The sequence below is a fragment of the Poecilia latipinna genome, unplaced genomic scaffold (assembly GCF_001443285.1).
Source record: "Poecilia latipinna isolate Pla-1442-1.1 unplaced genomic scaffold, P_latipinna-1.0 Scaffold1487, whole genome shotgun sequence".
NCBI lineage: Eukaryota > Metazoa > Chordata > Actinopteri > Cyprinodontiformes > Poeciliidae > Poecilia > Poecilia latipinna.
This window is the reverse complement of record NW_015114103.1, coordinates 54,786-81,100: the sequence shown is the minus strand read 5'-3', so window position 1 is coordinate 81,100 and position 26,315 is coordinate 54,786. Positions and strand designations below refer to the sequence as shown.

The 26,315-nt window shown below is 39.7% G+C and overlaps 4 protein-coding genes across 4 annotated transcripts; 2 read left to right on the top strand and 2 right to left on the bottom strand.

Annotated features, from left to right (window-relative positions):
- Positions 1–38: 38 nt before the first annotated feature.
- LOC106963024 (dnaJ homolog subfamily C member 16-like) lies at positions 39–7,547 on the bottom strand. The gene is made up of 15 exons (XM_015057741.1): positions 7,290–7,547; positions 5,746–5,931; positions 5,601–5,667; positions 4,694–5,018; positions 4,421–4,605; positions 4,228–4,332; positions 3,976–4,134; positions 3,736–3,866; positions 3,467–3,650; positions 2,729–2,908; positions 2,555–2,631; positions 2,400–2,480; positions 2,246–2,320; positions 1,987–2,157; positions 39–1,900 (listed from the first exon to the last, which is right to left on the bottom strand). The coding sequence occupies exons 2-15, from the start codon at positions 5,922–5,924 to the stop codon at positions 1,453–1,455; spliced, it is 2,367 nt and encodes a 788-aa protein (XP_014913227.1). The 5' UTR covers positions 5,925–5,931; positions 7,290–7,547; the 3' UTR covers positions 39–1,452.
- A 707-nt stretch (positions 7,548–8,254) lies between these two features.
- Positions 8,255–12,517, top strand: casp9 (caspase 9, apoptosis-related cysteine peptidase). Its single transcript, XM_015057743.1, has 11 exons — positions 8,255–8,362; positions 8,463–8,616; positions 8,709–8,895; positions 8,985–9,068; positions 10,000–10,061; positions 10,170–10,346; positions 10,436–10,525; positions 10,956–11,103; positions 11,213–11,401; positions 11,479–11,588; positions 11,692–12,517. The coding sequence occupies exons 2-11, from the start codon at positions 8,485–8,487 to the stop codon at positions 11,794–11,796; spliced, it is 1,284 nt and encodes a 427-aa protein (XP_014913229.1). The 5' UTR covers positions 8,255–8,362; positions 8,463–8,484; the 3' UTR covers positions 11,797–12,517.
- A 1,180-nt stretch (positions 12,518–13,697) lies between these two features.
- Positions 13,698–21,040, top strand: LOC106963023 (L-rhamnose-binding lectin CSL1-like). The gene is made up of 17 exons (XM_015057740.1): positions 13,698–13,809; positions 13,922–13,954; positions 14,044–14,103; positions 14,188–14,326; positions 14,453–14,562; positions 14,765–14,809; positions 14,948–15,080; positions 15,175–15,278; positions 15,527–15,553; positions 17,629–17,661; positions 17,748–17,810; positions 18,404–18,539; positions 19,472–19,581; positions 19,674–19,718; positions 19,828–19,960; positions 20,716–20,819; positions 20,937–21,040. Exons 1-17 carry the CDS (start codon positions 13,785–13,787, stop codon positions 20,942–20,944), a joined length of 1,308 nt encoding a protein of 435 aa, XP_014913226.1. The 5' UTR covers positions 13,698–13,784; the 3' UTR covers positions 20,945–21,040.
- Positions 20,991–26,059, bottom strand: lrrc47 (leucine rich repeat containing 47). The gene is made up of 7 exons (XM_015057742.1): positions 25,358–26,059; positions 24,230–24,676; positions 24,028–24,144; positions 23,651–23,766; positions 23,051–23,153; positions 22,751–22,840; positions 20,991–21,892 (listed from the first exon to the last, which is right to left on the bottom strand). The coding sequence occupies exons 1-7, from the start codon at positions 25,925–25,927 to the stop codon at positions 21,671–21,673; spliced, it is 1,665 nt and encodes a 554-aa protein (XP_014913228.1). The 5' UTR covers positions 25,928–26,059; the 3' UTR covers positions 20,991–21,670.
- Positions 26,060–26,315: the final 256 nt, after the last annotated feature.

Genomic DNA, 26,315 nt, shown 5'->3' with positions numbered 1-26,315 from the left:
TTTCATGAATACCAAAGAACAGACTCAAGATGTCAAAATAAATTCACAATTCTTGTCTTTATTAATAAACCCGTTTGGTGCCCTGGGCAAATAAAATGGATTGAATTACAACACATTAAATGAATCTGATACAACCTGGAACAATTTACTGGAGTATATTTTTTCATATAAATGTCACACAGGATTAAATAACATAAATATTTCAATGAGTTTCCAAGGACACAGTTTTTAAGATACAAACTCAACATGATTGTAGTAAGTAATAGCAAACTAATTCAAACAGTATTTGCAAGCTCTGTTTAAATTATTAGAAAAAAGTATCAAACTGTTTCACTTTCACTCACGGGCAGAGGACGGTGTATCAGTACATTGTAGCGTCTCTTAGAAAATACGCAAGTCTTAGAAAAATGCTGTCGGGTTCAAGGCTACACACAGCTACTGTCTGTTAAGTTGATGTAAGCAGGAGAAGGCTACTGAAGGGTTATTTGAAAAACGCATTTGTTAAATGTTCACAGGTATAATACACTTTGCACCTAACAAAAGCAAGAGCGTGTTTTCTTTTTCTGCTGGACCACAGGACCAAGGAAGACCACAGCGTGCACCTTCAGATCATTACAGCAGTATAATCTGTTTCCAAAAATGTATATATTTTTTAGATGCATAAAAAGGCCAAGACATTAGATATTAGTTTCATGCATCTTTATTCACAGTTTTTTTCTCCTTTAAACACAGCTTTATAACTGCTTAAGTAATTACATGGATTTTATGGGAACTTTCCAAAACCAACAACAAATCAGCCACAAGTGATTCGTACCACAGCAGCACAAAGGTTAGACACGAGGCAGCAGGAAGCTAAATTCCCCATCTTCAGCCTTTCTGTGACTGTCTGAAAATGGGTTATCTATGTTGCACAGCTTCTGACCTGCTGACCCATTGTCAGCAGGAGCAGAGGTGGCCACAGTGATTTTATTATTCCATTTTATTGTCTGATTAAAGTGTAGAAAGAGCACAGTATTATGAGACTGTGATGGCGGGGCATGGTATTATTTCCAGCTGCAGAGTAGAGTTGATAAAGTGGAGCAGGGAACAGCACCAGGATGAGGGTGATCGGCTCAAGCTGTGCCGGGTTTCTGATCCGTCTCTCCTGTTCTTAATTATAGTAGGGAGCTGGGGTTCAGACAGAAAAACCAGCGAAACTGAAGAGGTTAGGAGTTGTGCTTGGGAATCAAAAATAAAGAATAAACATCGCTAAAGGTTGCTTGGGGTTATTTTTGAAGGGGAACCCAACAGCACGTTCACAGAGCTCCTCAATGGTTACCTTATGTTTATTCTGTTTATCATAAATTTGCTCCATTAAAGGTCTATAATAGAAAACAGGGCATATCTAGCCAAACTTCCTGCATAACAGAAGCTATGTCACAGGAGTTGAAGATGAAATCTTTCCACTTCGACCTACTTACTTGGTGTGATCTTATCAAGCCCTGGCCAGGCGGGAACATAGTAACGAGGCAAGGTGCCCTCCATGAGTCTTTCCATCCACAGCCCCAGACGGTCCAGTTTGTGGTGAATCTGCAGGGTGGATGTGCTGCGGGACCGACTGGATTTGCGTTGAGGATGACCGTCACGGGAACCGGGCCTCGGTTTGCCCACTGACATCCCTGCTTCGTCTTCAGACGACTTCCCGTCCAGGTCCTCTCCGGTGTAGACCGGCTTGAAGAGACACAAATACTTTTTGTGGCCGTTCAGGGCCAGCACAAACCCGGTGTAGTCCGTTTTACGGCTCCCGCTGTCATCCTCGTCCGCATCGATCTGCGCCGCGTCCTGTGCGTACTCCAGCAGCGTGCTCATCCACTCGCCGTGCTTGTCGAGGTTCAGGAAGGAGAAGTGCAGCGTCTGGGTCCTGCAGAGGAAAAGCAGTAATGAGAACGCGTGTCTAAATTCCACCCGTAAAACTCATACGGCGCGTAAAGTTCATTGAGAGTTTACCCTGTGAAAGAATACACCTCTTTGGCAAACTTGCTAAGAAGGATATTTTTGGAGGCATCAGTGAGAACCAGGACTATATTGATGTGTCCAGGTCTCAGCTTCACCAGGTTGCTGAAGTAGGTGATGTCGGTCAGCTCTGTCACCTCCACAAAATTCTTTTTTGGAGGTCGGCTGAAATGAATAGCAACACAAAGCTTAAAAAAAAAAAAAAGGCATAAGTCTTTAATTTAATCCATGGTTGCTTGAGGAGCATTCTTGCCTCCCTGATGATCCATTTTCTGCCTTGGTTCCATCCTTCACCTTTGGTTTCATCTGTTTATCTTCACTGGAGTCACTGCAACCAGAGGAATTATACCCGTGTTTTTGCTTTTCATCTCTTGCGTTTTACTCAGAACCCCGCAGACAGAACCCACCTGAAGGCCTGGATCACCACAGTTCCAAACAAGATGAACAAAGCAGAGAAGATGAGGGACAGAAGAGGCATCATCTCACGCCTGAAAGTGAATAATTTCACAGTTGGAAAGTTTCTCTCATAAAATATGCTTTTAAACTAAAAGCGATTGCCTACCAGTTGTTATGAAGAATATCATCAATAACTTCTGAGAGGTAGTCATAAGACGCATAGATCCACCGGACTACAAACATCTAACGAGGAAAAATACGAACAGCGCTGAGAGACAGAACAGCTGTTTGGCTTTAAGTAACCACTGCAATGCAACCACTGTCTTCAAAATGATCGTACCGAAGCAAACTCGTTGTTGAGTTCAGGCAGCATGGCATCATGTATGAGGATGGACGGGTCCTTCTGAAGTCGTTCCAGTTCCTCCAGGAGACGCAGCTTGTCCTCCTCACTGCCGTTCCAGGCCGTAACTGGCTTGAACAAAGCTTTGCCGGCTGTGTTTCGCCTCTCCAGTATTACCACCTGCGCACGCACACACAGACACACAAGAACCCACAAATTAAAACCTAAAGAAGGACAGAAAGAAGGGAGTTAAAAGAAAAGGATTCAAAGACGGACAAAGGAAAGATTCAAGAAGGTACGGAAGTAAAGACCAAAGGACGAAAGGAAGCAAAGCACAGAGCATAAGTGAGGAAGGAAGGAAGGAAAGATAAAAAGAAGGAAGGATACAAGGTACCACCATCGCAATGGTAGAACACGATAGTCCTGTAACTGATGGGTTGCTGACAAAACCTACTCATTTGACAGGCGACATCATGCCAATTGGAAACAAAAAGAACCAATAATGGAAAAGGCACTGCAGTTTATCACTACCGCCATGAATACTGGACCCTCATTTCATTGCAGAATGAACCACAGTGAATGGAAAATGGAGCATCCAGCATCTAAGCTCAGTGACTGAAATCAACAATGCGTGGAAGAAATCCCCAAAACCAATGTTAAGTGCAGACTTTAAATACTTTCAAATGTTTGTACTATTTCGTTACGATGCTTTTGTACATGCTGTTTGGAGCACTGTACCTGCGGCGTTGACTGAGAGCTGTCCTCACTGTGCATGAGGATGTCACAGAGTGGTTGCTGCAGCCGTTGGTACACATAAGCAAACCTCACAACATCCCTTGTGTTGGTAGATGCAAATGAGAGAAATTCCTGATTTCCAGAGGAATATGTCTCTTCATCTGTTGTCATCAACAGAACACAGTATCTGAGGAGACCAGAGGCCAAAGAATAAACTCAGAAAAGAAAGGCCTGAAAATGTGATAACACTGACATCAATTAGATCTCCTTACTTCCTGCGTCTGTGGAACTGTTTGACCGGACAGAGCTCATCAAAGAGCTTCTGATTGACGAGCCGTGGTGCAAGGAGGAACTTGTTGTTTGACATGAACTCATCGATGATTTGTTTCTTCATTCCTTTAGCCTGCAGAGCGAGGAGATTGTGCATTTTAACTACATGCTAAGAGAAACCTTTCTAATACCAAACAATGATAGAAAGACATCAGATTTTTGCACGTGTTGCTTTAAAGTACTTGTATAATGTCAGCAGGCTTGTCCGTGTTCTCCTTGAAGACCAGCATGGTCGGAGCATAAGTGTTAATGTTAAACCGTTTCTGCAGTTCGGCCGTCTCCGCAAGGCCCTGGTCCACATAACCAAACTGCAGGTAGTCCTTGTAAGCAAACGCTGCCAGCTACGAAGACATAATCACAAGTTAACAGCCGCCATGGCTACATTCGTGAAACCTCAAATTTATTTTGCATTAACAAAAATGACTGGAACCTACTTTGAACAACAGAGGGACAGCAGGAACTTGATCAAACAGAAGCACATGTGGCTTGTTGAGCTCATGCCAGCTGTTTAAGAACTGCTGCTCATTTTTGTCGGTGATCTGAAGTACAGAAAATATACAACGCTGCGTGCATTTCTTTTCATTTGATGAAATGTACATCAGGCTGATTAGGCACTGATATATTTACCCTCTCCACAACTCTCTGAGGGAGGAGGTCTTCAACAAACTGCCTCAGGTGTTCTTTTGCTACGGCATAATGGAAAAACGTCACCTTTCCACTGATGACACCCAGTATGGACGGGGTGCGGTGGGCGCCGAGGTGATTGGATAAACGCCTCTCGTAGCCAACGTCGACCACGCCTATTCCGACGCCTGCAAAAGCCAAGACATTTACAAATACGTTTCTATTTTCTCAACCGACTAAAGCAGTTCAATGTGGCTCAGAGGTTGAATTTCAGACCTAGACCCTCCATCTCTTGCACCACTTCCTTCCACACGGGCTCGATGTGGATGCAGCTGAAGCACCAGTCGGATGTGATCTTTATCAGGTACGGCCTCCTGTAGCTGTCGGGCACCACCTCGCTGACGTACTGGCTGAAGTGCAGCGTGTACTTGCTGTCGGTGAAGTCCCTGTGGTTCTTGGTGTTGAATGGGAAGTTGAAGAAGGACTCGTCGAAGTAGAAGTTGTCTTGGCGATGTCTGTATCGGCTGCTGCTGTAGGCTTGGGTGTCATCAGTCTGCCCGTAGCGGTCATAGTTGGCACGTCTGTCCTCGCTGGACAGGATCTGGATTGCAGACCAAGCAGCTATTAGCTTAGATGACATTTTGCAGTCACACACGCATTGTTCAGACGCAAGTGTTGAGTTGGGTCTTTAATGATGCCTTTTTGACACAAATTTTTCTGGCAGTAAATCAGATGCTCAGTATGACGCTGCTTCCACCATGCTAGATAGGAATGTTTGTAGGTTTGAAAGTCTCACTTTATCCTCACTTCCACTGAGCACTGCGACACAAGCCCAAGTTGGTGTGGTGAAGTACACTATTTTGTCTATTTTTGATGTAAAAGCAGCCCCTACCTCCTACCCATATTCCTACCCATACTACGGCCTCTTTGACCAGTAGGACAACGGTACGGTACTGTTAGGGTGGACCTATTGGTGTCATACAGTACAGTCTATTGATTGGGGCGGGGGGGGGTAGAAAAATGTTTAAATATGTATATGATGTTTAAATATTTGTTGTTGCACTAGTAGTATGACACCATGTTGGGAAAGCCTGCAGAACTATTAAAACTAAACGTCTTTTTAAAAATTGACAAGAAAGTCTGGCTTCTTGGAATGAAAGGACATAAAAGTATGTAGACAAACCTCATAAGACTTTGTGATCTTGATGAACATGTCCTCAGCACCTGGATCTTTGTTTTTGTCAGGATGCCTTGAGAAGGACAAGTTCATTAGCTATGATCTGAGAAGAGTCCAGTGAGAGTGATAGCATTTTGGAAAAAAAACTCACCATTCCTTAGCGAGGCGCTTGTAGACCTTCTTGATCTCTGCCTGGCTTGCACTCCTGGTTACTCCTAGTATTTTGTAGGGGTCCATCTCAGGGGCTGCGTGGCTTGTTCCTGCCAGTAGGACAGAGAGGACCACCACAGCCATCACAGCCAAAGGTGGATTCATGTTTGACCCAGCCATCGGTCACCTTCAACCCATCAAAGAAACCACATATAAAGTCATATGTTAAAACAAAAAAAAAAAAAAAAGACCTTTTGAATCTTTTTGTGAAATTCAAACAATTTGAATGTTTCAGAAATTCAAACTGTTTGAGGAAAATGCGCTTTCTGCTGAGGAATAAAGAAGGATGCCCCCACATTTATTCCCGTTTAAATTACCTAAAATCCCAAACAGTTGTATTACACCAGTTGATGAGCATAATCATTACTTGGCATTTTGTAGGAGGGTTTTCACTCTTTAAACTTTAGATATTTAGTTTGGGGTCCAACAGGATTTCTTTGCTGCAGCTGCACATGGTCAGCTCACCACAGAATCCACTGTGAATTCCACCAACAATCGGCAGGAGCTTGAGGAAAATATGAAATCTGTAAAAATATATAAGCTGAAACAGAATTGGACCATGAAACATGAAAATGATACAACACCCAAGTAAATTCACTACGGACTTGCTAATACACTTCCCTCCTGAGGGACAAGATATTAGATTTCTATTCTACGACAACCACAGAACAAAAAACAACAAAAATGCAAATCCTAGGCTATACTAAAGCTTAGACCTAACTTTTTAAGATGCTGTGTGGTGAGACAAGAAACCCCTTGAACATCTCACAGCTGACAATGTGGAATGGAGCAAATTTCTTTTAGAGTGATGATGCAAATTATTAAACTCTGTGGCTTTCCAAATCAACAAAAGTTATTTCTACTTCACTTGCTGGAAATTATTGAATAGTAATACTATTACTTCTACTAGAATGGCATTCAATAAGCACATGGATAAAGTCAAATGATTGCGAATTAGCTTAAAATTCACAATCATTTGACATATGAAGTCAAATGATTGTGACACACTGAAGTTATTTCAGTAAGAGTAGCTGTTGGAAGTAGAACATCCGTTTTTTTCTAAATTGGATGAGTTTTGTTAATATATTTTGTTTAATGAATAAAATAAATTAAACTATTTTAGGTGTTAGTAAATCACTTCCTTCCCAGATATATATAAAAAAGAGAGATATATCAATATGTGATCATTTCTTGTGCGTGCGTCAATGTTTTCACGTCTGTGTATTGCCATATTTTTTATCATTATTATCAACCCCCCATAAAACTAGACCGTAGTACTTGACATCATGGTTCAGCTTATACGCTTGTTAATGTGATACAGCGGTTTATCCAAAACGGTGAAGATTACCTAAACCACAACTGCTTACAAAAATAAATGACACAGCAGCGGACTGTAAGAATTTAACCGAATGTTTTAAAGCTGTGACATCAATGTAATCCCTCTTGAATAACGCGTGTATGCTAATTTTGTTAAGGATTAGTTACCACAGGGGCTGCAGCTTCTCCAGCTTGCTTCAGTCACCCCGGCTTGATGCAGTCAACCAGTGCAACGCCACATACTTAGGATACATATGGTTCCTTTCCAGATCCTCGTCCCTGGTTAAAATTAATGTGTAAAGACCACAGACTGCACTAGAGGTTAATGTACTGGGCGTGTTCCGCAGCATCCTACAGTACCTCCAGCACTGGCTAATGATAATCTGCTACTGCGAAGCAAGAGGCCAGGAGGAGGCGCCATTTCTCGAAAGTCGCTTTGGGAAATTGAGTAGTCTGCGATTCCGCCATGTTGTGAGTGGCAGTTTCTTCATAGACCCTAGAAACTTGGGTTTTCGAATAAAAAAAACACTAAAGTCAACACCTTCAACAAACTTTAATTAATTGTTTTTATATACAATTAGATATGTAAGTTGTAACATCAATGATAGTAAATGATTATACATAAATTAACTCAAACTCAAATAAGACTTAGTTTATAATATTATTATTATTATTATGTACAATTATCTCAAGTTAGATTTCGAGTCAAAGCTATTTTCAGTCAACCAGGAAGTCAGATAGAATTTAATAGAACAGCCTTTATGGCCACACAGTTGGGAAATTCAGGTGTAACAACATAATCAATATATTTTGGTTCACACAGAAGATCAAAAAGTGTTAGAAATATACATGTAAGTATATGACAAAATCAACCATAATAATGTACAAGTTTATTACATTACACATACTGCCGTTATCAGAAATAGAAATATAATAGGAAAATGTACAACGGGTACTAGTTTTGCTAGCGAAAACTTCGGACTATTTCTAATTTTTATTTAGATTTTTTTTAAATAGTTTAACAGCTCGGATCGTGAACGTCACCGCACGTTGGATGTTTAAACGAGATACGCTGTGATAATAATCAAACGCACATTGTTGTTTTTCTTCCGTCTTTCCTGCTTTGACCAATCAGAAGAGACAACTGCGATGTAAATAAGGAAGTAGCTTGTGCAACCGAGAAAATATGAGCCGTGATATCCTTCTACGTGTGAAAGAACAAGTTTCGTTTTTCCGAAACGGTAGGTCATAAGCTGGTCTTGAATAGATAAAAACAGACAACCCCCCCCCCCCACATTATCAGGTACAGATTTTCTGTACACCTCTGTTTTTACCGATCAGCTATTAATACGGTGGCTGAAGAATGGAGGAGCAACACAAGAAAATTCTTCAACGAAACAGGATCAACTTAGTCACAGTTATGGATCCTTTAGTCCTCTATGAGCCTCTTTTTGAAAAGGGAGTTTTCACCATGGACATGATTGATACGATAAAGGTAAGACATTAAGGTAAATGTCACTGTGTTTGAGTAATTGTATTCAGGACAAAAGTAAAATGACAAAGACTTGCGACGGTGTCTTCTGTCAGAGCTCGGGGACCAGACGAGACCAGGCCAGACAATTAGTCCTGGACTTAGAGACCCGAGGGAATCGAGCCTTTCCGTTATTCCTGGAGAGCCTACGTGAATCGGGTCAGCAGGGTTTGATAGAAACTCTGCTAAGGGCTCCACCAGTACCCACAGCGGTCCGCCCTGTTGTACAACCTCTGCCCATCTGTAAGTTAGACACAAGCAGCATTCACCGTGACTTTTTTTTTTTAACACAGAAAACTCTCTAATCTTTTTATCCATCCTGTCTCTCCCAGCCTCTCCTATGGATGTTAATAAACAAAGTAAATATATTGTCCCCATATGTCCCGTAGAGAGGCCCGATAAGTCTTCCAGTCCAAGTAAGAGAAGCACATTTTTATATACCTTTTTAATAAATGTAAATAAGCCCATAGGTTTTGTTTTGTTTTTTATAGAAAACACAGTCTAATGTACAAATGTTGCCATTTTATTTAAGGTTGTCTGTTTTGTTATGTCTACTGTATCCAAGGATATACCGAAATAACAAATCAAATCAATAAATTACCATCTTCATGTTTGGTTGGAAGCACAACAAAATAATCTTGGCCCTTACCTTATAATTCTGTCAAGTCTGCATTGAAATTCTGCTCTCCAAATGTGGTTGTTGGACATAATAATTGCAAAAAATGAACTTCCCTCCAAACGTGTTCATTGCTATTGGCTTACTAAATTATGAGAAGAAATTTTAAGATAAAAAATAACTCATTCTATTTTGAACAGTTTTGATAATTATCAGGTATATACAATTTCAAATTAAAAGTCCAGTGTATAAAATAACATTTGTTTCACTACCAAGTTAAAGAACAATTTAAATGAGTTATAAAACATTAAAATAACAAATTTATTTAAAAAAAAAATCATAAACAGTGAATTCCTTTAAAGTTGCAGGACTTTATTTGTTGTAAAGTACATTTTCTCAACTATTGATAAACTGATACAAATCCCATTGCTAGAGTGCAACTATTTTTAAATACAGTTTGTACGTTATGCAAATCAAGGTAATATGTCAAATACAGACAGATTGGTCAAGGAATAGATGCATTGGATGCTGGGGGGGAAAAAGGTATTCAAAATGTAATTATCTGTCCCACTGTTTATATTGGGATTTCATCCAATGTAAACAAAGTATAAAAGCAGGTGGATCCATCAATACATCTGCTTTTATGCTTTAAAATATGCAAAGTGATACAAACTGATTCAAATTATTGAGCTGCAATGTATGTAGGTACTTTAATGTATATAATCCTACAGCACCTGAAAAGGAGTACTTTAAACCAAGGCCAGAAGGCAGGACACGCCGAGATAGTCTTCAGGTAAGTACCATTTAATTTTCACTAATGTTCTTATTTTGGTAATTCTCTGGGTAGACAATATAATTTCTGGTTACATATTGTTGATTTTTCTATATTTTTGTGTGGCAGAGCTATAAAATGGATTCCAGTCCATGTGGTTATTGCCTCATCATTAACAATGCAGACTTTGAGCCTCAAAGTGAGCTCAGCAATCGCAAAGGCTCCAACATAGACAGTGAAAAGCTGGAGAGAAGATTCTTGGCACTCAACTTTACTGTGGAAGTCAAGACAAATCTGAAGCAAAGAGTGAGTCTTTTCTTCTATGACCGTTTCTGAAACGGTGTAAAAAAAAAAAAAAAAAAAGGCAGCTCAGCTAACTCTTTGTCTCATTTCAGCAAATCAGACATGAACTGTCAGCTTTGTCCAAAAAGGATCACTCTCAATACGACTGCTGTGTGGTTATCATGCTCTCCCATGGGACTGAGGTCAGTCTTCAGGTTTTCTTTTTTTCTTTCCTAAATCAGTTACAATGTTCTCAATCAACTTAAAAATATAATTTATAAATGCTACAAGTATTTCCAGTTAAGCAAAATTGCGAGAAGTATGGTAGATTTTTTTCCTCTCACAAATTAAAGCTGTGTTAGATTAGGCTTCTACAGTAAAGGGGGAAAAAGTGTTCACCAAGGGGGCCAATAAACATAAAGGAACAAAATTAGGCATAATGTCAATTTTTTTGAGAGGACATTTGTTGTGTCATTTCATAAATAAAGTAAAGGTTTATAGATTAACAGAAAAGATAGGCCTATGATCTTTTAGCTTCAAAAGAATTCTGTAGAAAACTCTTTGAAACTAGATCTGCTTGATATTAAACACAGTAGGCATCTAAGAACATATGTGCTTAAATGATGCTTATAGGTGAATCACAGTCGTTTCCCTGGCGCTGTGTATGGAACAGACGGGTCTCACATCACAGTTCAGGACATCACAACTTTGTTCAACGGCAAGAACTGTCCTTCTTTGCAAGGAAAACCCAAGCTGTTCTTCATTCAGGCCTGTGGCGGAGGTACACCAGTAAACACCAAAGAAATTCTTATTTTGATTGGAAGTCAAAATTGAAATGTGAAAAAAAACAAAAAAAACATTCTCATAGAGACACTTTTCCTGTCTTTAAGATGAAAGAGACATAGGATTTGATGCGTCTCCTGAGGAGACTGGTCCATCGGTGGGCGGGCAAGACGACCAGACAGATGCCATCACGACGTCGTCCAGCAGCGAGTCTCTGAGCATCACTGACGAGGTGGATGCCAGAACATCACTGCCCACCCCAAGTGACATCCTGGTGTCCTACTCTACCTTCCCTGGTATGTCTGAACTTTTAAGACATGTGTGTAGCCACCGAGAACATCCTGCCAGCCTAACGGCTCTTTGACCAATTCAGGTTTCGTTTCCTGGAGAGACACAAAGGCAGGTTCTTGGTATATCGAAACACTGGACCGCATCCTTGAGGAAAACGCAGCCACTCATGACTTGGCCACCATGCTGATGATGGTGAGTTTCACTTATTAGACCAACACAAAAAGGTTCCCTTTCACCTATCAACATCTTTTTAAACAACCACAATCGTCTCCTGTTTGTCACGGTTTATTTTCAGGTTAACAACGAAGTCTCCCAAAACTCTGCAAAAGGGATGTACAAGCAGATGCCCGGTTCCTTTAACTTCCTTCGAAAACTTCTCTACTTTCAAACCTCTCCATAGTGGAAGACTGTTCCTCTTCTGAACATATTTGACTACTTAATTGTCAAATGTGGGAATTTTTATCAATTTTGTAACTGTTGTTGGGAATAATGGCTCAATGTGGATATTTTTAACTGTTGCTTAGATTTCTACATGAACTTTCTGGGTATAATGTACTTTCAATTCTACTAAGACTATGAATTTCTACTGTAAACGTTTCACTTTGAGTTGACTTATTGGTGGGGACTTTGTTCTTGTATAAGCCAAGAAAAGAAATGAATCCACAATCTCATGCTGTACATTAAGTTTAAGATAATGTTTTATTTCTGCTCTTCAGTAACTTAAAAAAATACCATCTCTACTTTGTTCATTTATCTCTCGTTATTGTATGATCGGTTGTACTTGTATACAAATGTGAATGTGCGTAATCTGAAAGAAAATGGTAGAAAAAAGAGGAAAAGGTCTTTTGAGAGTTTGGAGAACAGTTTGGGTCAAGACCAACCAGCTGTGAAGGTCTGTAAATCAATTGTTCTCTCAAATAACATCTCATCTAAGTCTACAGGCCTCAAGTTCCTTTTAATGACGTGTTCTCCTTCTGCTGTGGATTGTCCATATGTCTCCATTGTACTCAAATGTTTTCAACGTCTTTAAGTTTGCCTTTGCTCTTTTCAGCTGATGTGGTGAAGGATGTGCAATTTACCTCGCATCGCTTCCAATTATATAAAGCACCTTTCACTATTAAGTTGTCTAGTCTTTCTTGATTAATACTTCTCAAGCTTCTCAAAAAGAACGAAAATATTCCCCTTGGATCCCCACAAGTTTTATGAACATTTTCAAGTGGACTTTTTCTTCCAAAGTTTTTTAGGAAAATATTTTTGCTCCAGTTGTGAACTCTTATTAAAGAATCCAATTTAAGTATTTGTTTTTCCCAATAAAAGTTTATTTTACCCATCAGGAGCTTCTCGGTCCATTTAGACTGAGAAGTCTAAATCTTATGTGTATTTGGTTAATCATACTGGGAACATCTCAGAAATTCAGAAAAGTTACTTCAACACAGCGAAAGTTTATTTCCTACTCATCATTGCAAAAACAAATAAATTCTGATATGAAAAGAGCCAGCAGTACTGCAAAATGTGGCTGCAACACATTACATCTGGAAAAATAAAACATTTGTTGAAGGATAGTACATCACTGTCAGAGCATTTGGGAACCCCTTTACATATTTCTTACAAGCTGAATATGAATAACACATTTATGAACATTCCTACCTCTGAAATGTTTATATCAGTTTGCTTCTTTTTTGTTGTTACTGTCTGGTTTTTTTTTCCATTCTTGTACAACAAACTTGAGCTCTTCTTTGCAAATTAAAATATTTATAACGTAAAGTGCTCAATAGAAATGACTCGATCTGCAGTTGAGAAAGTTAATGCAACTATGCTTAACCAATTTAATGAGGCACATATTAATGAAGGTCACAGTGTTACTTTTATCCATAAGCTATTAAAACAAAGCTGTATCATAAAGTTACTTATTTTAGCATGTTTTAACTTTTAGACCCATCAAACACAAGGATGAGTCTGTAACTGAAACGGTAAACGCTCTAACCCATTAAGGCATGATTATTATTTTAATCCTTCCAGTTTGAGTATTCGTAACAACACCCTGTGGGAAAAAATTACATTTTAAATCTTAATTCATTATTGCCACCTTTAAACAATATAGATCTGGCTTGGCTCACTGCTGCAAGCATCTTGAACTTTTTTTTTTTAATTTTTATTTTTTCCCTTCGCTGCTCCCAGACTGGATGTCTGCTTCATATCCCTCTTGGGGTTATGATGTTATTGTCGATTTTTGGTGTGCTATAGCCAGCTGAATAAGTGCCACAGGCGTCAGGTTCAGACTTCTTATGAAAAACAGTCGGCTGCCCTAGTTTCACATGAATAAATACCGAGCAAGCCTGTTCCCACCCTCAGTCTTTCTGTGCACCAGCGTTTGAATCTTCTATAACCATGATGCTCGTCAGCGCTACTTTGTGTGAGTATAAACTCATAAAATTACTACTGTGGAAAAATGTCTTACTGGACGAGGTTAAATTGCTTCTGATTTGTCATATGTTAGTAAGGATTTAGTAGATCTTCTTTCCCAGATCTGGCATCAACCTGGCTGCTTGTAGATGCAGGTACTCAGCTTTTCTATCTGGTTTGAAGAAGTGTGGATACATCTCCAAGCTTCTTGTATTATAATCATACTCTCATGATGCATCCTTAGGTATCCCCAAAGAGACTGTTACCACCTGTGTGGACAACGTTGTGCATCGTTTGAGCTGTGGTATGACTTGGAACGAAAGGATTAAAAGGTTGGTTTAGTGTTAAGCTAAAACCTTTGAAGTCTCACTCAGTTTTTTTCCTACAGATTTGGAGAGCGTGATAAGTGTCGAGACGTCCCTGTACGGACGTACGGACAATGTGACGTGCAGTGAAGGGACGAGTCCAGATCGGGTTTCCAACACTCACTGCTCTCTTGCTGGCGTCGCTGATGTCGTCAAGAAAAGGTACACAGTTGAAGTGGCTCAGCTGTGTAGGTGTACAGTACAGAATAATTACACCCATATTTAAAGTTGGTACATGTCAGAATTTTTGTGATTCCATTTGATTTCTGGTCATTTTTGTTTTTGCAGATGTAATGGAAAAAAGGTGTGTGAGCTGAGCACAGATGTCCTTGGAGGCTCTGATCCCTGCAGGAACACCGCCAAATATCTGCAGACCACCTACACCTGCCTTCCCGCCTGTGAGTCACCCCGCCTGGGTTTGGTTAAGTAAAAAATGTGTTTCATTTGATTCTTGATTGTAGTAGAGTGCTTAATATATAAGTGATGCCGTGGAAACCAATACTTAGTAGTCATGGAGATTTATATTGCATGTATTGCCGTCGTAGCAGAAGAGAGTTTGGGGTTAATTTTGTCATCATGTGATTTCTGTAACTTTTTCAGTTCACCGCATGACATGTGAGCACTCTTTATCACACTTAAGCTGTGGTAAGATCTACTTTTTAAAAATATACATATAACCTACATGGCAAAAAAAAAATATATATATATATATATATTATATATATAAATATATATATGTATGTATATCAAACTTAATAACAATCCATCCTTTCTTATTGTCAGATCAAGGCCAGGTTATTGTTGTCCATGGAGCTGATTACGGACGCAGAGACCAGACCACATGTCGGTATGGACGCCCAGCCAATCAGATCCAAAACACAGCCTGCTCCAGCCCCACCAGCAAAGTTGCTGAAAGGTAGTTTCTCCATTCTGTTCCAGCTTGTTTCGGCAAGGCTGTATAACTGGGCTGCCTTCATTTGAGAAATGGTATTCGCTGTGTGCCTTTACAGCTGCCAAGGGAAAAACAGTTGCATCATTAAAGCCAGCAACTCTGTGTTTGGAGATCCCTGTGTGGGCACTTACAAGTACCTGGAGGTGGCTTACAACTGTCAGTGTAAGTGGACTGAAACGCTGTCTTGAGCTACGCTGACGTTAGCTGTAGGTCTACATCTGCCACGAAAAAAAAAGGAACAGATGCAAATATTTTTAAGCGCCTAAACACTTTAGTATATAAATATATCTTCATTGTTTCAGTTTGTAAGTAGATTTGGTATGTAATTGTAAAGTAAAAGTGTGAGTATGTTGCTCAATCAGTACCTTAAAACAAATCTTTTGCTTTGTTTTGTTTTTTTTCCTCCCCAGATCCTGTCACTCCAGATGAGGAGATATAAAAAACAGATCATACAAAAAATACAGAATAATCGGCATCCGTCATCTTTAAGGGCTGTTTTCTTGCTCATCTACTTTCTCATGTTAAATAAAATATATAATTAAAGTTTGAAAAAAAAAACTTCCTTTTTTAAGACTTCTGCCAGGAATGTGACTTTATCTGGTAATTCCAGGTGTTCCAGGAAGTCAAAGAGGAGGGAATAAGAGCTAACAACAGGCGCTATTGACTGTTCAGGAAACCTGCAACACACAATGCTGTTACTGTAATTCATCTTCAATATGTTCTTTCTACAGGTGACATTTTAAATGTTAGTCAGAGGAGGTTTCATTTGTCCTAGAGACACTTTAATGCTGACGTTTAAAGTATTATAGTCGTTGTTTCAACTTGAATCTGAATTTTAATGACACAGAAGTTGAAATAATTCAGTAACACTGTACATTTATACAATTAGAAGTCTAAGTGCTGCTTGCAGTATATAATATGTCATTTAACCTAAATAGATGATTTTATCAAGAACTATATCTTTAAAGTGCTTTGTCAGTGTTGGAAAAATTTTGAACTTTCTAAAATTTAAACTGATGGGGTGGGGCAAAAAAAACTCTCTATACACATAAATCAAAGTTTTATAAATGATTTTGTTGTCTGTAAAGCAACCGATTTCTCTGTTGACCAACAAATAAACTTAAAATAAAAGTACCCTTATCTGACACCTGAATCAAGGAATTCTGTTGAATTTTTTTTGGTTTCACTTCTTCTTTTGGGTGTTAAAATACGATAAAAAAAGAGAATATGTTTAGAAGAACTGGATGGAAAATTACCACATCTGTTACGGATTAGTGTCCACTTTGTATTAGTTAAAATTCTATTATAAACAATCTGTGGACTCGCGAGGGAGTGTTTTAAATTCTGTCTGAGATGAGAGAAAAATCCAAATGTCTCGCCGGCGCAGACAATGGTAAATCGTTTTTAATCCACAGGGTGATCAGTCATGGTTGAGTCAGTCGGGCCTGGCTTTGTTAGGCTAAAGCTTTCTGCCAGACCTGCACTTCTACCCTAACCACATCAGCCTAATTTTACAGGAGAAAATCAGCTTCATGTTCAGAACTGTAACATTAAAATACATTTAATTTGAAGAAAGTTTAAATATGGATTGTTTTAATGAGAAGAAAATAATGCGGGTAACCTTCATTTGACTAATTTAAACCATGACTAATTTAAATGTTCGTTAACTGTAGAGATCAAACAACTTCAGATGAAAGCTTCGTCACTGATGTAGTAATTTTGCACTTTGAAATTCAGTAGAATGTCAAACCAATGAGTCTTCCTCAGTCATACCATTAAGGGAAAAAAAAACTGAGTATAAGTAAATGATTCACATATTTTAGGGGGAACTTGTGATCGTTCAGTACAGGAGCCCTCCCTCAAGGAAGTACATCCGAGAAATATCACAGAACCGACTACCTTTACAGTAAATGGATGAGTCATCTCAAAGCTTATTTGAAGAGGAAAAAAAACAACCATAACGGTAAAATTAGGTAACTTTGGATTTACCTTCATTCATTTTTCACCTCTCTAACTGCAATATCATTAAGCATGCTGCTATTAATGGGAGGAGCCACACTTAGTCATATTCTTTGTACAGTAAAGTCATTGTGGTTGTTTTGTTGCTCCATCTTGACCCAGTTACACTGTGGTCATGGTCACATTTTTTTACAGGTGGATATGAGCCAATTGAATAAAGTCGAGCCTTTGTTCAGCTCTTCATCTGGCCACATAAATAGAGGAGTCTTGTGTGTGTCAGCATCAGTCCAGCTTCTCGTTGGAGACTACAGTCTTTGAACCATGCTGCTCTTCAGACTCAACTCTGCACTGTGTGAGTACTCTCAACATTATAACAGTGATCACTGGTATAACAAATCAAAAATACCTAAATAGTATATTCTCTCTCTGTGATTATGTTTTGCTAATTTTATAAGTAAGGTCTGTAAAACCGAATGATTATGTTTGGCCAGTTTCATAATAAAATGTAAAGTGAGCTTTTTCATTACAATCTGGCACTTTCCTCCATCCCTAGTGCTTGCAACAGCTTGCCTACTCATGGTATCTGGTAAGTATTTACAGTTATGCAAATTTACATAGCTAATACTTTTTACTTAAAGCACTTTCATTTATTTATTTGTTTTTTATTTACAGTTGCTGTTACCGAAAAGGCCACAACCTGTGACGACAGCGATAATATCCAGCATTTGAGCTGTGGTTAGCTAAACGATCTAAATTTACTTTACAACTGAATAAATCTTACATTAAAAGTCGGAGTATGCAACTTTTACAAAAATGCTTCTTGCATGTTAAAACTGTCACCGTGTCGTGAAAACATAGTATGAAAGGTAATCTGTGAAAAGCTAGAGCTCCTCTTCCCAGTGTCACTATTGCCATCTGCAAAAATGCACCTCTCCCGGTCAACGCCTACACAAGGCTGATTATGTAAGCGGTGATTGGTTTTTATGAAATAACCTATAGTGTTTTTTTTTTGTTTTTTTTACCAGGAGCAGTGCATTTTTGTAGATGACAGCAGGACAATAGAAGGCAGAGGAGATAGATTTTTTTGCACCGATTATCTGTCTCATATTATACTGTGACGGCGATAGCTTTAACAAAAGAAACATTTCCTTAGAAAAGTCATTGCAGCTTTGCTCATATAAAAAAAGGCTTGATTGTAAACTATGAATTTCAGCCAAGCTTGTTGTATCTGGAAAACTGTCTTTGCATAATAGGTGGAGAAATTAAAGCAAATATCAAGTGCGAAACATCCACTATTGTTCCTTATGGTTTTCTGTTGTGTGTAACAGATAACGGAGTGATCAGTGTGCAGTCAGCCCTGTATGGACGAGCTGACCGACGGATCTGCAGTGAGGGCAAGCCTCCCCAGCAGCTTGCCAACACACAGTGCTCTCAAGTGGGCACTGTGGACATCATCAAAAAGAGGTAGCCTCATTATGACTAGCTTCAGCTATCAAAACTATGTCGCTAAGCACAGCAGGGGCAAGTATTGTACCTTCCAAGTCTTCTGCCTCCTGAGAGGTGTCTAATCAGTGTTGTGCCTCTGTTATTGATCAAGTCACTCACACACGCACAAACAGCTGTTAAATACAGAAAATGGCGACTAAAAATAACTTTTTAGCTGTTGCTTTGGCACCCCCTCAAGTGCAGCGCGCCTATGCATTGTTGCACATTGTGCATACAAACTTTTTGCACCACTGAGAGCAGGTTATGACTTGGAAAGTTACATTTTTGTCACAATTATTTATTTATTTATTTACTTTTTGGCACATGTGAATCCTGGTTCTTATTTTAGAGCAGGGATCTTTAAATTGTTTGAAAATTAGCTAAATTTCCTTCCAAGATAAACTAGGAGTTGCTACTCTCTGGTCATTCCTGATGTCTTCCGCCACAGCGTTGTGTCAGTACCCAGACCTGCAAGCTGACCAAAGATTTATAGACGTGCTCACTTGATTATGATAAATCAAGGGCATTTTATTAGCAACCTACCGTTTTCTATTTGAAACTATTTTTTTTCCTTTGGACTGGACAGAAAGTCATGGGAATAATCTTTAATGTTCATGACAAATAATATTTCAGCATAATAATTATCTCAAACAACCAGCAGACATTTACAACTCTGCATAAAAGCAATGGTTGGAAATCTGCAGCATAAAAGATTACTGAGGGTAAAAAAACAAAACAAAAAAACAGGAAAGTACCCTTTACTTAAAAGATGCGCAACATTTAGGTAGAGAAGGACTAACTGGTGAGGAGTCAGAGATTTAGTGATTATATTCAATCTTCTGCATACATTATTTTTCTTTTATTGCCCTATTGAGGAATTCAGTGGCGTGCTTCAACTGTCATTGTAACAGGTGTGATGGCAAGAGGGTTTGTGAGTTCAACACGGGTGACGTTCGCAGCGTCGATCCCTGCGTCGGCATCGCCAAGTATCTGGAGACCAATTACACCTGCCTCCCAGCACGTCAGTCACCTTTGAACGGCACCAAGAACTGAGCTGAGCTGCACATGAAGCTGTCAAATGTCTAAGGTTGTCCATGTTGTTCATTTTCACAGATCGTCTTGTCACATGTGAACACTCCTATGCACATTTGAATTGTGGTGAGTACTTATTTTCCATTTACAAATGAATGAGCATGAATTAAACATACATGGGCAGGATTACTTTATCACTGTTGTGTGTGTAAGTTATTGTCCTGCTCTTGATCAGATTACGGGCAGGTCATATTTGTCTATGGGGCCGACTACGGACGCCGAGACCACACCACCTGCTCTTACAGACGACCTGCCTCTCAAACTGAAAACGTTTACTGCTCAAACCCCACCAACATAGTGGCTCAAACGTAAGTACTGGGCCATTTTCCTAAGGGAAATGAACATAAAATCCCATAATAAACCTCCTCATACAATTTTAACCTCAGACACAACTAAATGCGGCTCAAAAGTTTTACTGTGTATCCATAAAAAGATCCAGTGGAAACATTAGCATTTAGTATAGAGCTATGAAGTGTTAGTCTCCAAACAGATCTCTTGTTCTTTTTTGTTCCACTTATAACTTCCAGATTAAGCTAAATTTAATTTACAAAAATGTATACCAAGTATAAACAAGTAATACTATTAAGAGGGAAACAAAAACATCTTACCAAACTAACCTGGCCCTATGTGAACTAATTACTTCCTTTCTTAAGTCATGAACTATCTGATTCACCACAGTCAATCTCACCAGCCATATCCTGGTCTTATTACTGCTCGCCCTGCAATCGAAGGATTGCCGGTTCGATTCCCAGTCCGCCTGCACGATACTGGACATTTCACCCGCATTGGCTGCTGGTGTAAGTCAGAAGGGCCGGTGCTGCAAAATTGCGGCCTTGCTTCTGTGTGACTGCCCCAGGGCAGCTGTAGCTACAGTCCAGTATCTTGCCATCATCAGTGTGTGAATGTGCCCTTTGAGATTTCAATCTCGATTAAGAGACAAATTTTACAAACAAACATAAATGGAAAAGGGAAAAACTGCTTCAAAAAAAAAAAAAAAAGACTTTTTGTTTCACTGGGAAAGCAGCACTAACTGTATGTATGCCTGTCACCTGGTCATCCGCAGCTGTAACGGGAAAAGCAGCTGCACAATCAGAGCCCACAACTCAGTTTTTGGAGACCCGTGCATAGGCACATTCAAGTACCTGGAGGTGGCATACACATGTGAATGTGAGTAGCTTAAAGGCTTTTTTTGACCCTTTGTGACAAAGGTGTGCCATTTTCTTAGCGCAACTATCCGTAGCAGCAAGTTTCTTTTCTGATTTGAAAATTCTGTTTTGTTTGCAGATTTTTGAGTGACTTCAGAAAGATCTGCATGAACAAGAATTGGAAAACACATTGTTAGCACATATAAGATTTTATTTCAAGTACAAAATCATACCCAGATTAGTATAGGTCATGCTAATGTTTAATGTCTGTAATTGGACGAGATTATTTGATTATATGATTATATTTTTCAGCAGATGTTGGCAAGTGTGTTTGGTTCCCATTGAGGAGTTACGTTACTCAGGTCTGCTTAATGAATTAAAACTGTCAAGAAATAATAAATTTAGCATCTGTGTCATTGTTGTGTTCATGATTTGTTTTTTCTGACTGAACCCCACATTCTGGTTCAGTTACCATGTTGTCCCCTGCATGAGAGAAAGGACTATGCCAAAAAAACGGAATAGATAAATAATGAAAGTTAATGAATCAAAATAAATCTGAAGAAAAAGTCACCAGTTAAAGTAAGCGACACTAACCAATGGGCATTTGTGTGCGTTAAAAAAAAAAAAAAAAAAAGATCACATTTGGTGTATTTGTTGCTTGGGGATGCATCCAAAAATATGAAAAAATAAATCATACAATAGCTCGATGGGTACATTTACACTCTGTCAATATTTCATACAAATGTGGTTGTTTTGAATGTGTGAAAACTAGACGGATGCATAGCACCTAAAGGACTGTGATAAAAGCTCAGGGTTCGAAAGAGAAAACTGTTAAAATAATCGGATGTAAATGGGTGTTGACATAAAATATTACTACCAAATGACAGTGAAGTTACTGGTTTCTTGGGAGAGATCCGTTTTCGACGGGTAAACAACCTTCAGGTTCCCATCTTGATCAACGGTTCGGACCTGCTGGACGATGAGTTGGCTGGAGGTTTCTGCGTCGGCGGCCGGCTGCCGTGCGCCATCCTCCTCTCCGTCTGACCCGGCCTCCTCCTGATGTTCAGCAGTGAACTTGTTCAACTCTGCCATTTTCTGGTGAGGAAACAGAAGCAATCAACTGTACAACGAAGCTGCTGCTGCACAAAGAAATGTCAGAACAATTAAATTAACATTTCTAATTTGATTAATTCCAATTAAAAAGCCCTGAAATGAATCTAATTCATTGTTAAACATCTGAGCAAATCCGCATTGTAACGTAGCTTAAATTTTAATCAGACACTAAAAGACAAGAAAAGATTTTTGCAGGGAGTGTTGGCTTGGTTATCAGGCCCAGGCAACACTACCTGGGCCTAATAAACACTTAAGAAGTAAGAAAACACACCTGAAAAGGAAGGAAGGGAAGACGAGAGGGGAGAGATGAGTGCAAAGAATTAACGACAGAAAAGACTGGACATAACGGAGAGAGGAAAGGAAGACCAGAAAGAAGGCAGGCAGGATGGATACAGTTACAGAAGAAAAGAGCAATTAGGAATAAAGGCACAATAAGAAATAAGAAAGGAAAGATGCTGCAAAGTGACATGAGGAGAAAGGAAAGACAAGGAATAAAAAAAGCAAAGGAAAGAGGGCAGTGAGGGAGGGAAGGACACAGAAGAAAAGAAAGAACAACTTCTGACAATAGCTGCTTGGTGCTTGGAAATAAATAAAAAAACTCTTTTTCATAATAAAAAAAAGTACATTAACATTTATTCACAATCAGGTCTTGGAAATGAGCAGAGAACAAATATTTTTACCAACATTCCTCCACCTTAAGGACAAACAGGGACGTGAAATATAACACTTCATTTTCACACATCCTGACGCTTGTCAGATGTGAAAGTTCGATTTATTGGTCGTCTGCAGAGAAAACAAAATAGTATCAGCAAAACAAGATACAGAAAACTGGACGCTTACTATGATCAAGGCATCCATGACATCTTTACAGGTCTGCAGGCTGGTGGAGCTCGTCACTTCTATCAGCAACTCTGTAGTCGTCTTCTTGATCTGCACAAGAAAGAAGTTATGTACTCTGTTATAGGATAAGAAGAAACAATATATTGGGGCATGACAGAGTCGTCTTGCAAAACCAGATGCACGTGCCAAATTAAATACGATTTGATTTCTGCAAACGGTTTAAACGAGTGTTGTTCAAAACTCATTTAACTGTCAGAGTGTCTTCAAAAGAAACCCAGCAGACAAACACTAAGCACAGACCTTGGTTTTCTCACTGTTAGTAATTGGTGGGAATGAGATCACATCTCCATCTGCATCCACTAAGCAGGGGTAGACTGATTTTCCTTCCAAAAGCTGCAGGTATCTGTTGAAGAAGAAATCTATAAACTACTTGGCAGAGACAAAGATGGTTTTGAAGGACCAGAACATTGCAACAGAGTACTACACGAGACAAATAATAAAAAAAAAAAATAAAAAAAAAAACAATCCTAATACAAGAGTGTTTTTGCTGACTGAAATGTATTTCCTCGCCATTCCTTCTCTGGGACCATCTCAAAAAGAGGACAAGCAACAGTCCAGTCTTTTTTCTTCCGACACTTCCACTCAAGTCCTCATCAGTATGCTTTCTCTGTTAAAGTTTCCCGAACAAAGACCTTCTATTGCTTGCCTTCCTTGAGGAAGGCCTCCGTTTCTGCTGGACAATTCCCAAGTCAGCAATCCTCCCCATGACTGTGCAAGTCATAAAATTTCTATAATGTTAAGCTGTCATGAAGTCTTTTTTTTTTGTGGTCTGATGCAATATTGACATTTCCAGAGGAAACTAACTCTGCAGATGTAATGTTGTTTGGAAGGGTTACTGACTTGTGCAGGCCAGTCACATTCTGCCTCTTCTTCTGCTTCCTGAGCTCATCGGCCTCTAAATGAAGCTGTCTTATCAGCTCGACGGCCGTCATCTCCCTCCGACCCAGGGGCACCACCTGAGAAATATTTCATTCAAGAGAGAAACTTTAGATGCTTTAGATGCTTTTCAATACTGTGCAGACGTTTTCCACCACTCCTTATAATATTTAGCCAAAGAGGTTCCTGCAGTGTTTTGGTTTCCTGAAGGCCCGTTAAGGTTTTCTTTTATGCTCCTTTGCTGAATTAACCTGCTGATGATGGCCAAGACGTTTGCACAGTAATTTAGAACTGCTATTGAGGAAGTTGCATTCAAATGAAAGCCCTCTGCAGCGGCGTACCTTCAGTCGGGTCGGTGGTCTCACATCGTAAACCAGTGGACCTTTCACAAGCTGGGCATCATGGGTTGCGATGGTTGCAATTGTTCTTCTACCACACAAATCATCATGGAGCTTTGTCTGCAAAACATTTGAGTAGTTACCCATTACTAACTAGTGGCAGGAAGCAAACATAAACATAGCATTTTGGGTGTTTGGTTTTTACCTGAGCCATTAGGAAGCGTTTCAGAGCATTCCCTGGCTTCAGACTCATTCCTCTGACCAGGCAGCACACCAGGTACGGTCGGACATCTTTGACCTCAGCGCTGACCTTAACTGTGAGCGCTGTGGGCGCCTCGGAGACATGGAGCACCCTCACCACCATTTTGTTCAGCTCCTCCACCTCGTCTTGTTCCTCTCTCACCTTTCCCTTCTTCTTCTTATGCTGCTGCTGCTTTTTCTTCTTGTCAGAGTCGCCTCCCTCTTCATCCCGTCTTCCTCTTCCTTTGCCTCTCAAGTACTCTAGGATGGACTTGGTCTGACAGCCATTGACCATCTTCTCCAGGCGCTTGTCGCTAAGCTTGTTGCCCTTGAAGTTGATCTCCTTTAACTTGGGGCAGTCGCTCAGATCCGAAGGAATCTCACTCAGCTTGTTGTTGGAGACATCCAGCACCTGTGAAGGCCGGGGTAAGAAAGACAAAACCGTATGCACGAGCTGAGTTTCACACCCTAGAAAAATAGCACATTTTGTCACATTACAGCTGTAAACTTCAAAATTTTATATGGAGATTTTATGTAATAGACTACGGATGAAAGTTCTTGATTAATGACTTAGTCTAAAATTGATTGCTCTTATTGACCAACTAACAATTAATAAAGGGCCATTTTCTTAAAAACCTGACTTTTCTCTTGCATTAAAAGTTGCTAGTAGTTGGGAACTAATTTTAATCTGATAAAACATTCATTCAACAGTTAATCGTAATTCGATTGTTTACATCTGTATAATTGACCAATACAAAGTTGTGCATTATTGTGAGATACAAGGAAAATGATAAACGGTTTTTCATGTTTTTGGTAAAGAAAACCGTGAAAAGTGTGGGGTACATGTGTGTTCAGGACTAAAGATTGCAGAACCAGTTTTGCAGGGTATGTCTCTAGCTTTTCACATCAGGAGACTGGGATTTTTGCACAACCTTCATTACAAAAATACCTCAAGCTTAGTCCTAGATATTTTCAGGATTTTTTTCCCTAAGGCTAGGCACAGATTCTCAGTTGAATTTAAGTCTGAACTTTGACTTGAGGGGCACTTACTAGTGTTTCGTGATGGATTGCACAGTGCTTTGTGAGATCTCACCTTTAGAGCTGACAGCTTGCAAATCTCTCCACTCAGCTCCTGGATTGAGTTATCAGAGGCAACCAGGGTGCTGAGCAGGTCCAGCCGCTCAGAGAAGAGATCAGGAGGGAAAGTAGTGATTTGGTTCTTGGAAACATTGATGGTCGCCAGCTTGGTGCACTGACTCAGGCCATCTGGAAGACCCTCTAAGCAGTTGCAGCTCACATTAAGAGTATTCAGTTCCTTTAACTGAGTGAGCCCCTGTGGCAAGCATTTAAGGTTGTTGACGGACAGATCCAGGACCTTTAGCGACTTCAAAATGCCGATGACATCTGGGACAGAGGCCAGCTTGTTCCTGCACAGGACGAGGCTTTGGAGGTTGGTCAGATGTTGGATTTCAACGTGGATCTCTGTCAAACTCGGACACTGGCTGACTTCAAGATAATTCAGCAGCTGCAGGGAATAAAGAGAGGAGGGAAGCCCCCCGCAGGAAGAAATCCTCTTATCAACACCACCGCCCTGTAAAACCAGCTCACGTCTCTGCTCTGTCGCTGCTTTCTCTATTTCGGGCCACTTTTCCATGTTAGTCATGCTGCCGAAGAGAAATGAAAGGAGTCAGACTGAGCTCTTCTTCTTTTGAGAGCTGTTGGGAAGCTCACACGCAGCTTGAGTAGCTTTACTGCCACCTACTGGACTGAAAGGTGTGGACAGCATATAAGCATGGAAACAAAACTGTTTTATAAGTCTGTGCGATCCCTCTCGACAAATTAAAACATTTTACAAATTTTATATATTTTATTTGAGCCACTTTAATAAAACAGACAAATCTGATTTATTTACTTCTTCACTTTCAGATGACTCCACCAGGCATCCACTAAGAAAAACACCAACTTATCAAGCATGCGATCACATGCTTACAGGTGCTGGTCATAAAATTAGAATATTGTGATAAAGTTCATTATTTTCCATAATGTCATGA